The sequence below is a fragment of the Carcharhinus amblyrhynchos genome, chromosome 14 (assembly GCF_965287045.1).
Source record: "Carcharhinus amblyrhynchos chromosome 14, sCarAmb.v2.hapA, whole genome shotgun sequence".
Taxonomy (NCBI): domain Eukaryota; kingdom Metazoa; phylum Chordata; class Chondrichthyes; order Carcharhiniformes; family Carcharhinidae; genus Carcharhinus; species Carcharhinus amblyrhynchos.
Genome location: NC_137337.1, coordinates 8,553,534 through 8,566,088, shown reverse-complemented (window position 1 = coordinate 8,566,088; position 12,555 = coordinate 8,553,534). Strand labels below are relative to the sequence as shown.

The following is a 12,555-nucleotide window of genomic DNA, read 5'->3' as shown; positions in this document are numbered from 1 at the left end:
GGCTTACATTAATACTGCAATGAAGTTACTGTGAAATTCCCCTGGTTGCCACACTCCGGGTCAATTCACCTAATCAGAACACTTTTCAGATTGTGGGAGGAAACCGGAGCACCCGGAGGAAACCCACGGGGAGAACTGTTGGCATTTATCAGGAAAGATTTAACACATGGTGGCACGTTTTTTTAGAATGTGGAGGAAATGAACGGTGGAGTTCTTTAAGATTAGGAAAGGGTTTGATGGAGTAGATGGGGTGAAGATGTTTTCACTTGCAGAGGAGGTCAGAACAAAGGGTCATAAATATGAAATAGAGTGGAATTTAGTGTTGGCAACATGAGTCCCACACCTAGTTGGCGAACCGTTGGGAACTTGCTGTTGTTTTCATCTGGAAGCCCAACGTAATTTAAGTACAATCAGGAACTTACCTGGGCAGCAATAGTCCCCCCCTTCCCCCCCCCCCATCTCGATCAAGCCCCAATTCAGGCAGGAATCCCACCCCAGGAGCTGCCAGCCAACAACAGGACAACAGCTCTTTCCAGCACCAGTTGTGCTGACCACTGCCATGAATACACTGAAACCTTCACCAGGGATTGTCTCTGGGACCCCTGGAGACAGGTAAGGATTGGGGTTCGTGAGGACTGGACCACCAGTGATGGCAGGTGAGGGACTGGAGGTCAGGTGCAAAGACAGGAGGGTGTCTTTCAGGGACCACGCCTGACCCTTCCCGATGTCCCATGACTGGGAACTGAGTGCCTGTGGATGAGAATGCCCCTTCCTATCAGGCCGCGGGCAAACCTGACTGGAGCCTTCCCGTTGGCTTTCTGGAGGTGTGGGAGAATCGCACAAGTTCCCGTTAAATCTCTGCGCTGCTGTGCAACGATGTGGAGATGCCAGTGTTGGACTGGGGGAAAAATAGTAAGAAGTCTCACAACACCAGGTTAAAGTCCAACCTGTGAAATTCTGTGATGGTTGGACTTTAACCTGGTGTTGTGAGACTTCTTACCACTATCCAATCCCAGCGGGCTCTGGGATGATTGCTCTGTCGTGGCTCATTAATGAACCCAACTGAATTCCAGTGGGCGGAACTCCTGGATCGGGCTATTCCTGCTCACCACTAAACATGGGAGAGATTTTCCATCACTAGGACCCAGTTGTGGGGACTCCCACTCAATTGTCTGTCATTCTGCCCACTCCAGTGGTTTCCATTAAATTCCACCCAAAGTCACTCATAAATTCCTTACAGAATTCAGGAAAAATGTCTCTACCCAGTGAGCAGTTGGAATGTGGGACTCTCTAATGCAAGGTACAGTTGAGGCAACCAGCATAGATGCCTTCAATAAACAAGGGTGGAAACAATGAATGGGAGGATTTGATGATTGAATTTGATGAAGAAAGGTAGACTGAAAGGAAGGGAGACAGTGGTGTAGTGGTAATGTCACCGTCCTGCTAATCCAGAGGCCTCAGTCTGGGGGCATGGGTTCAAATCTCACCATGGCAACTGGTTCATCTTAGATTCAATTGATAATTTGGGAATTGGAAGCAAGAATCAGTAATGAGGAGCAACAGTGATCAGTGATTTGTTGGGGGTGGCACAGTGGTTAGCACTGCTGCTTCACAGCGCCAGGGAACCAGGTTCGATCCCCAGCTTGGGTCACTGCCTGTGCGAAGTTTGCACGTTCTTCCAGTGTCTGCGTGGGTTCTCCTCCCACAGTTCGAAAAATGTGGTGGTTAGGGATGCACTGAATGTGGCAACTAGGGGAATTTCAGAGTAACTTAATTGCAGTGTTAATGTAAGCCTTACTTGTGACTAATAAATAAACTTTACTTTGAAACCTATCTGCTTTGTTCATCTGGTGGTAAGGACACTCCAGTAGCAAGCAATATCTAACTCCACCAAGTAAATCAAAGAAAGGGTTTAATAAAGAAACTTCATCACACCACCACATGGGCCTTACCCTGGGGCACAAACGCTCCCCACAATCCCCACCTGCTTTCGAGTTATACCCAGTCAGCTGACCAACATATCACTTTGCCATTGGTTACATGGTCTACGGGGTCAGCTGACAGCTCACAGCGTGTTATCATTGGTTACATTGTAACATGCTTCATTAATCTGCTATCCGTACCCTGGTCTGGGCCTATATGTAACTCTAGACTCTCAACAATGTAGTTGACAATGAGTGGCACCCATTGCCTCACAGCCCCAGGAACCCAGGTTTGATTCCTGGCTTGGGTCACTATCTGTGTGGAGTTTGCACATTCTCCCCATGTCTGCATGGGTTTCCTCTGGGTGCTCCGGTTTCCTCCCACAGTCCAAAGGTGTGCCAATTAGGTGGATTGGACATGCTATATTGTCCATAAGTAAGTAGTAGGGTGGCATAGTGGCCCAACAGTTAGCACCGCTGTCTCACAGCACCAGAGACTCGATTTGATTCCAGGCTTGGGTCACTGTGCGGAATCTGCACATCCTCCCCGTATCTGCATGGGTTTCCTCTGGGTGCTCCTGTTTCCTCCCACAGTCGAAAAGATGTGCAGGTTAGGTGCATTGGCAATGCTAAATTTTCCCTCAGTGCACTTGAATAGACGCCAGAGTGTGGCGACTAGGGGATTTTCACAGTAACTTCATTGCAGTGTTAATGTAAGCATAAATAAACTTTTAACTTTATCCTCAAGATGTGTAGGTTTGGGGGATTAACAGAGTGGGTACGTGGGCCTACGGGGATAGGGCCTGGGTAGAATGCCCTGTCGGAGAGTTGGTACAGACTCAATGGGCTGAATGGCCTCCTTCTGCACTGTAGGGATTCTCTGATTCTATGAATCTGAAATGACTAAGGAAAGCCACTCAGTTCAAGGGCAACTTAGGGATGGGCAAAAACTGCTGGGACTAGACAAAAAATGGTTCAGCACAAACAAGAAAGGCCAAAAGGCCAGTTTCTGAGCTGTAATTTTCTACGGTTCTATGGTTCTTACCATGAGAGAATTGAAAAACAAAACAGAATCCCTTGTTATTGCATTGCTGTTGGTGCGAACTTGCTAAGTGTAAATTGGTTCCCATATTTCCTTCATTACAACAATAACTACACTTCAATAAGTACTTGATTCCTTTCATGGGATGTCCAGAGATCAAACTGCAATAATCACATACTAGTTTATCTCATTCTACCAACAGGGGCTCGGGTGACCTTGGCAACTAAGCCCAGCAATGCCTATTTTAATCTGAGACACACTATTAAGATCACTGAGACTCCCATCATAAAACGTCCACAAAGTGTATAAGTAAATTGACGGGAACAAGGATAATAACCTTTGGTTTAATTTCCAGGGACTCAGTTCTTTTGGAGTTTGGCGTGCAAGAGGTTTTAAAGAAGTGTATTTACTAGTGTCACAAATAGGCATATATTAATACTGCAATGAGGTTACTGTGAAAATCCCCTAGTCACCACACTCAGGTGCCTCTTTGGGTACACTAGAGAGAATTTAGCATGGCCAATGCACCTGACCCGCACATCTTTCAGACTGTGAGAGGGAACTGGAGCGCCCGGAGGAAACCCATACAGGCATGGGGAGAATGCACAGGCTCCACAGACAGTGACCCGAGCCAGGAGTCGAACATGGATCCCTGCCACTGTGAGGCAGCAGTGCTAACCTCTGCGCCACACTTTTCTTTCATGTTTCTTTTAAATGACGTTATTCATATTTTAAGATGTAGTCAGTGACAGTGTGGTATTTTCATCTCACATGGGGAGGGGTGGGTGCAGGGGGTGGAATTGATGGCGTGACACATTAATTACAACTTAACCTCCTTACTGAGGATCTCACTGAGGGGAGAGAGGGAGCCAGACTTGCTAGCCCCCAAACCAGAAAATCCCGCCTATGGTCAACAGACCTTTCCGTGGTCCATCCCTCGTCCTCACTGACTCCTGTGGCCGGGGGTGGGAGAAGTGCGGCAGGGTAAAATTTACCCCGATGTGTTTTTCAATTTCCTGACTCACCTTCCTCAAAAGTGCCAAAGTATTAGCTGGAGTGAAATAGTGTTGGGCAGGAAGCACAAAGCAGAGAGCATCGTGTTGTTTGCCTTTTAGGCTCTCCAGCCCATGCTCAGTGTACATTGAATTCATCTGACGACCATCAATCATCATAGAATAAAATCATAGAATTCCTACATTGCAGAAGGAGACCATTCGGCCCACTGAGTCTGCACTGACTCTCTGACAGAGCATCTAACCCAGGCCCTATTACACGTAACCACATGCGACTTACCCTGCTAATTCCCCTAACCTATACAATCTAGGACAGTAAGGGACAATTTAATCCGGCCGAAGCACCGAATATACACATCTTGGGGCACTAAGGGACAATTTAAGATGGCCAATCCACCTAATGTACACACCTTGGGACACAAAGGGACAATTTGGGATAGCTAATCCCCCTAACCTGCATATCTTTGGACTGCTGCCGTGTGCTAGCACCATGGACAGCAGCCTCTGAAGTCCCAGTGATGCCCTGCTCCTGAGATTGATGCCGTGTAGGGGGTGCCTGTATACCTTCTACAAGATTCTACTGTTGGTGCACAATTGAGGGCTGATTGCCCCACTGAACACCTTGATTGACTACCTGCCACAGACAGACGGGCTGCCACAGAGAGCCTGCCTCTGTGAGGATCTCCTGAAGGCAGAAGGATAACAGGCCTAAAGATCTTCCTTTAAATTTTCAAGGACCTCTCCCGCTCCACCTCTCATCCAAATCCAATTTCCCGAGGCTGGTAAGATTATGACTCCATCAGTGTCACGTTCTCTTCCTTTCTCCCTCATCCAGCTTCCCTTTGTTATTTTTATTATTTATTAGTCACTTATATTAACAATGAAGTTACTGTGAAAATCTCCTAGTCATCACACTCTGGCGTCTGTTTGGGTACACTGAGGGAGAATTTAGCATGGCCAGTGCACCAAACCAGCATGTCTTTGGACTGCGGGAGGAAACTGGAGCACCCGGAGGAAACCCAAGCAGAGATAGGGCGGCACGGTAGCACTGTGGTTAGCACTGCTGCTTCACAGCTCCAGGGTCCTGGGTTTGATTCCCGGCTCGGATCACTGTCTGTGTGGAGTTTGCACATTCTCCTCGTGTCTGTGAGGGTACCCTCCGGGTGCTCCGGTTTCCTCCCACAGTCCAAAGATGTGCGGGTTAGGTTGATTGGCCATGCTAAGAAATTGCCCCTTAATTTCCAGGGATGTGTAGGTTAGAGGGATTAGTGGGTGTAATATGTAGGGATATGGCGGTAGGGACTGGGTGGGATTGTGTTTGGTGCAGACTCGATGGGCCGGAAGGCCTCTTTCTGCACTGTAGCATTCTATGATCTATAGGGAGATCGTGCGAACTCCACACAGACAGTGACCCAAGCTGGGAATCGAAACCGGATGCCTGGCACTGTGAGGCAGCAGTGCTAACCACTGTGTCACCGTGCTGCCCTCTTTCAAAGCATCTATGGGATTGATCTTGATGGCCAGCTCCCTGCTCTGGCCATTTTCTGAGAGTCAGAACCATATCTATTCATGTTGTACAGTTGAGCTCTGACACAGAGGCTGATACAATCTTTAAAGGTCTCAAAGGTAGACAATTGATCAGGGATAGTTAATTACACTTTCCCAATCATTTAAATGTTTAATTAAAAAAAGGTCTTCCTTCTGTAGCTGCAGAAACAGCTGTGCAGGCTCTATCACAGCGGGCTTCATTGACAATACAGCCTCTCTTCCCCACCCCCCCTTCTCAAGGCTATAATGAAAGAAAGAACATGCACCTTTCACAATTTTAACACATCCCAAGTTGCTTCACAGATCATCAAATAGGGAGATAATTATGCGGATGATGGTGATGTACATCGCTGTAGAGAGACTATTTCCTGTCCTATTACATTATTATTCCTATTATGTTTTATTACACCGGCATGGTGGCACAGTGGTTAGCACCCGTGTTCGATTCCTGGCTTGGGTCACTGTCTGTGTGGAGTCTGCACTTTCTCCTCGTGACTGCGTGGGTTTCCTCCGGTTTCTTCCCACAGTTGGAAAAATGTGCTGGTTAGGTCCATTGGCCGTGCTAAATCCTCCCTCAGTGTACCCGAACAGGCGCCGGAATGTGGAGATTAGGGGATATTCACAGTAACTTCACTGCAGTGTTCATGTAAGCCTACTTGTGACACTAATAAATAAACCAAACTATCCATTATTAGGGTGCAGAATCTGCCAGGCTCCATTATTCAGTGTGCCATCTTCCCTGTTTGATGTTCCTTCTCAAAGTCCATTCCTGGCGATTATGTGTACCTCAACATGAGAGAACCCGTGAAGTTGCATTTCTCAAACCAGACGATATTTATATCTTGGTGCCTTCTTCATAACATGTTTGACATTGAGCTAAATAAATGAACTGAATAGCCTTGGCAAAGCAGCCAGCGTAATTAAGGACCCTACACACCCCGGATATTCTCTCTTCCGCCTCCTTCCATCAGGAAAAAGATACAAAAATCTGAAAAGACTTACCAGTAGACACAAAACAGCTTCTTCCCTGTTGCCATCAGATGTTTGAATGGACCTACCTTACATTAAGCTGATCTTTCTCTGCACCCTAGCCATGATTGTAACACTTTCCTTAGAGTCATAGAATCCCTACAGTGCAGAAGGAGGCCATTCAGCCCATTGAGTCTGCACTGACCACAATCCCACCCAGGGCCCTATCCACACAACCCCATACATTTACCCTAGCTAATCCCCCTGACAATAAGGGGCAATTTAGCATGGCCATTCCACCTAACTGGCAGATCTTTGGAGGAAACTGGAGCACCCAGAGGAAACGCACGCAGACACGGGGGGAGTGTGCAAACTCCACACAGACAGTGACCCAAGCTGGGAATCGAACCCAGGCCCCTGGCGCTGTGAGGCAGCAGCGCTAACCACTGTGTCACCCATTATCTTCTCTATGAACGGTATGCTTTGTCTGTATAGCGCACAACAAACAACACCTTTCACTGTATACGAATACATGTGACAGCAATAAATCTAATCAAATCAGTTGGCCAAAAGAGAAAATGCTGGAAAACCTCAGCAGGTCTGGCAGCATCTGTGAGGAGAGAAAAGAGCTGATGTTTCGAGTCCAGATGACCCCTTTGTCAAAGCAATCAGGATCCTGACCTTCCGTTTGCTTGATGTGGAGATGCCGGCATTGGACTGGGGTAAAACAGAAAGAAATCTCACAACACCAGCTTAAAGTCCAACAGGTTTATTTGTAGCAAACGCCCCAGGCTTTCGGAACACGCTGTTCCTTTGTCGGATGGGTGGGAATTCCGGTTGCTTGCCATTTTAACACACAATCCTGCTCCCATGCCCACGTGCCTGTCCTTGGCCTGCTGCAATGTTGCAGTGAAGCTCAACGCAAACTGGGGGGGGGACAGCATCTCACCTTCCGGCTGGGCACTTTACAGCCTTCCTGGTCTCAACGTCGAATTCAACAACTTCTCTCAAATCAATTGGCCTTGGTCACACCAAAGTAAATCAGCCCTGATGCAAAAGCTTATCAAGTCACTTCTAAACCCACCTTCCCACAAGCTTTTTATTGATGGTATTTTCTTGGGGAGATGGGAAGTGTTCGGGATTGTCGGCTGAGAAATTATCTTGTCATTGCCGGGATCGGCCAGCAGATGGCATTTGGTGACTGTGGAGAGCTGATTGTTTAGTCCTTTACAGCACGGAAATATCATTAAAACGAAAGCGGTAAGAATCGAGACAAAGCAAATCAAGGTCCGCAGCATCTCGTGCTCCAGAGTTAATTTAAAGTCCAAAGATGTGCGGGTTAGGTTGATTGGCCATGCTAATGGAAGGGAGATTCGCAGGGTAAATCTGAGAGGTTACGGGGGATAAGGCCTGGGTGGGATTGTGATCGGTGCAGACTCAACGGGCCAAATGGCCTCCTTCTGCACTGTATGTATTTTACGATTCTAAACCTGCACGCAAACAAAGGTGAAGAGAGAGTTGCCAAGCAACCAGGAATTGGGTTGAACATAAGAACATAAGAAATGGGAGCAGGAGTAGGCCATCTAGCCCTTCGAGCCTGCCCCGCCATTCAATAAGATCATGGCTGATCTGAAGTGGATCAGTTCCACTTTCCCGCCCTCTCCCCATAACCCTTAATTCCCTTGCCTACCAAAAACCTATCTACCCGTGTCTTAAATATATTGAGCGAGGTAGCCTCCACCACTTCAACAGGCAGAGAATTCCAGAGATTCACCACCCTTTGAGTGAAGAAGTTCCTCCTCAACTCTGTTCTAAACTGCCCCCCCGCTTATCTTGAGGCTGTGCCCTCTAGTCCTGCTGTCCTTTCTGAGCGGGAAGAACCTCTCAACCTCTACCCTATCCATCCCCTTCATCATCTTATATGTCTCAATAAGATCCCCCCTCATCCTTCTAAACTCCAACGAGTATCAGCCTCTCTTCATAGTTCGACCCCCTCAACTCCGGTATCAGCCTAGTGAACCTCCCCCGCACTCCCTCCGAGGCCAAAATATCCTTGCGCAAGTGCAGCGACCAAAACTGCACGCAGTACTCCAGCTGTACAGTTGCAGCAAGACCTCCCCACTTTTATATTCAATCCCCCAATCCTGGTTGGAGAAGGATGGAGCGAGAACTTGGCAAAAAGAGGCAGAGTGTCTTCATGTTGGAGTCGAAGAGGTTAGCACCGCTGCCAGGGTCCCGGGTTCGATTCCAGCCTCGGGTCACTGTTTGTGTGGAATTTGCACATTCTCCCCGTGTCTGCGTGGGTTTCCTCCGGGTGCTCCAGTTTCCCCACACAGCCCAAAAATGTGTGGGTTAGGTTGATTGGCCATGCTAAAATTGCCCCTACAGTGCTAGGCGGATTTGGAGGGTTATAGTATAGGGGATTACAGGAATAGGGCCTGGGTGGGATTGTTGTCAGTGCAGACTCGATGGGCCGAATGGCTTCCTTCTGCACTGTAGCTTCTATGATTCTATTATCTCTCAGCCTTGTTCTGCTGTGAGATCAGGCTAGGATGCATATACATTGTCCACTGATTTGATTAGATTCATTATTGTCACATGTATTGGGATACAGTGAAAAGTATTGTTCCTTGCACTCTATATGAAGAAAGCATACCGTTCATGGAGTACATGGGGAGAAGGAAAGGCGGGGGTGCAGAATATTGTGTTACAGTCGTAGCTCGGGTATAGAGAAAGATCAGCATCATATAAGGCACTGATTCGACAATCATGAAGTAAATGCACCCTTCGATGCAATCCCACACCAAGTGCATTAAAGTGACTTTTTGTTCATGATTAATCAAACTGTAATCAAATATGGACGCTCCTTCCTTTAGCTAAAATAAAATCCAGCTGTTTGTGTTCACAGGATGCTTATTAGATTTTGGGTTCCTTTCATAAAACGAGTGAATGAAGGGGAACTGAATAACATAATGTACTCGAAAGCAGGTTCACACTGGCACAAACTGGTCCTAAACTAGACATCTCAAGGTGGTATTCTTTAGTGGTTCCCTTTTGGTGATCTGGGGTGAGGATTTAAGCATCTTCTTAGGTACAGCAGTAGACTGGTTGTGTTATTGCATTGGCAATCTGACAGTTTAGACTGTTCTTTCATCTTATTTTTTTCATGGGATGCGGATGTTGCTGGCAAGTCCATCCCTCGCTGTCCTTGAGCTGAGCGGATAGTTAAGGGGAGCAGGAGTCACGTGTGGACCAGACGGGGTGCAAACGGCAAGGTTTTCTTCCCTATAGAACACTAGTGAACTAGGTGGATTTTTACGAGAATCGGAACAGGAGTAGGCCATGCAAAAAATAGAAGCAGGAGGAGGCCATTTGGTCCTTCGAGCCTGTTCCTCCATTCATTTTGATCACGGCTGATCATCAAATTTAATATCCAGGCCCCACCTAGTCTCCCCCACCCCGCCCCTATCCCTTGATCATGCTGAACCGTGGCCTAACTCTATATACCAGCCTTTGGCTAGTATCCCTTAACACCTTTGTGTAACAGAAATTAGCAACTGATGCAGCATCGACTGCCATTTGTAGAAGAGAGTTCCTAACCTCGACCACCCTTTGTGCTTCCGAACATCTCTCCTGAAAGGCCTGGCCCTAATTTTCACACCACGTCCCCTGGTTCCACAATCTCCAACTGGTGGAAATAGTTTATCTTTCTCCACCCTGTCTTTTCTTGTTGGTATCTTGAAAACTTCGATCTGATCACCCTTTAACCTTCCAAATTCTAGAGAAAACAGGTCTAATCTGTATAATCTCTCCTCATGACAATCAATAATAGTTTCACGGTCACCATGGTTTTATATTCCAGATTTTATTAATTGCACTGAAATTCTTGCTGGGACTTGAACCGGTGTCTCCGGGACAGTCCAAATTCCTCTGGCGAAGGGTCATCCAGACTTGAAACGTTGGCTCTCCTCTCTCTCCCCACAGATGCTGTCAGACCTGCTGAGATTTTCCAGCATTTTCTGTTTTTGTTTTATTCCAAATTACTCGTTCAAGGAGATTACAACTAAACCACCATCTCCCCCTCATAATTTGGAGACTTAAGTTCCAGTTCCACTGTGACAATTGGGGATTGTGGATTAAGTTCGTGAAATAAACCTGGATTTAAAAATGGATAGTATTACTAATAGTGATCATAATCCAATCAGAATGCCAATGTCCAAACCCATTTGGTTCACTGATGTAATTTAGGGAGAAGGGGGGGGGGGTGTCCTGTCCTCACACGCTGTGACTCATCTGTGACTCAGAATCAATGCAGTTGACTTTCCACCGCCCTGTAAGTTGGTCTAGCATGCCAACCCTTCCTTCTTAAGGGCAACTAGGAATGGACAATGAATGTTGGATGTGCCAGAAAAGCCCACACCCTTTCAATGAATAAATACAACAAACGGAACCAGTGCAGACAAAGTAATGAAAGGTTTCCCCTGTATCTAGCTGCACCTGGCCCTCTTGTGCTCACTACGAGTAGATCAGAGAATCCCTCCAGTGCAAATGGCGGCTGTTTGGCCCATCGAGTCTGCACCGATCATAATCCCATCCAATAATTTCCGTAACCGCACTCTGCTAGTCCCCCTAACACTTGGGTCAATTTGGCATGGCCAATCCGCCCTAACCCACACTTTTTTAGAGTGTGGGGAGAAACCCAAAGGGCCAAATGGCTGACTCCCTTTTTTTAAAGTTTATTTATTAGTCACAAATAGGCCTACATTAACATTGCAATGAAGTAACTGTGCAAATCTCCTAGTCGCCACACTCCAGTGCCTGTTTGGGTACATTGAGGGAGAATTTAGCACAGTCAATGCACCCTAACCAGCATGTCTTTCAGACTGTAGGAGGAAACTGGAGTACCCAGAAGAAACCCATGCAGTCACAGGGAGAACATGCAAACTCCACACAGTCACCCAAGGCCAGAATTGAACTTGGGTTCCATGAGTCACCGATGCTAACCACGATGTCACTGTGCCGCCCTCTTGTCGTACAAGAAGTAGGGCGGGATTGTCCAATCTAGTTCCTCCCTGCTGCCGGCGAGAATGGAGAATTTGGCGCTCGGCCCAGACTCCGTTCACTGCAGCGGGACTGGAGAATCTCAGCCGCGGAGGACGCCAGAGGTTTTGGGGGTGTGGTGGTTTGGGGAAGGTGGGGATTGAGCTAGCCAACACCGATGATGATGAGCTTTATTTGTGATTTCAGGTCAAATGCTGGGTGACCACACCCGGCTGGAGTTCCACAACATCGAGACAGGGATAATGACGGAGCGGCGTTTCATCTCCGTCGCTCCGTCCAGCTTCATCGGACACCTGCAGAGCTTGATGTTCAACGGAATGATGTACATCGACCTGTGCAAAAACGGCGACATTGAATATTGTGAAATAAACGCCAGGTTCGGCATGAGGTCCATTATTGCAGATCCCGTCACGTTCAAAACCAAGAACAGCTATCTGACGCTGGCCACTCTGCAGGCGTACACGTCCATGCACCTCTTCTTCCAGTTCAAGACCACTTCCCCCGATGGCTTCATCCTGTTCAACAGTGGAGATGGCAATGACTTCATTGCTGTGGAATTGGTGAAAGGGTAAGGGGAATCCGTTTTGTGTGAGCCGGATTTGCCAATTCTGCTGTTGGTCAGTGGCTATTGGATAACGGGGCCTGTGTAAAGAGAATCAAGGCGAGGCTCATAAACCTGTCAAATAAAACTCCTTGGTTTCACATCAGGTGGTCAGGCAGCCATCTGAGTGTGACCAGCAGCTTAAATCTGAACATTGAAACTGCTCCTTAAACTTTATATTTGTTTTGTCACAACAAGCTTTAAAACAAATTCCAAAAAATGCTTATTCAACTAGAATCATAGTATCCCTACAGTGCAGAAGATGACCATTTGGCCCATCGACTCTTATGATGTGGAGATGCCGGCGTTGGACTGGGGTAAATGCGGTAAGAAGTCTCACAACGCCAGGTTAAAGTCCAAACAGTTTATTTGATAGTGGGTTTTATTTGTGGGTTTACT

The 12,555-nt window shown here is 47.2% G+C and overlaps 1 protein-coding gene across 25 annotated transcripts in view; it reads left to right on the top strand.

Moving 5' to 3' along the window:
* nrxn3a (neurexin 3a) overlaps positions 1-12,555 on the top strand; it is a 1,599,218-nt gene that overhangs the window by 676,356 nt on the left and 910,307 nt on the right. For all 25 annotated transcript variants that reach the window (XR_013888541.1, XR_013888540.1, XM_080202257.1 and 22 more), the window contains one exon: positions 11,742-12,123. Coding sequence is in view for 23 of the 25 variants with exons in the window: in XM_080202257.1 (XP_080058383.1) it covers positions 11,742-12,123 (382 nt within the window). In the remaining 2 variants the exon portion in view is untranslated. The remainder of the gene's footprint in view (positions 1-11,741; positions 12,124-12,555) is intronic.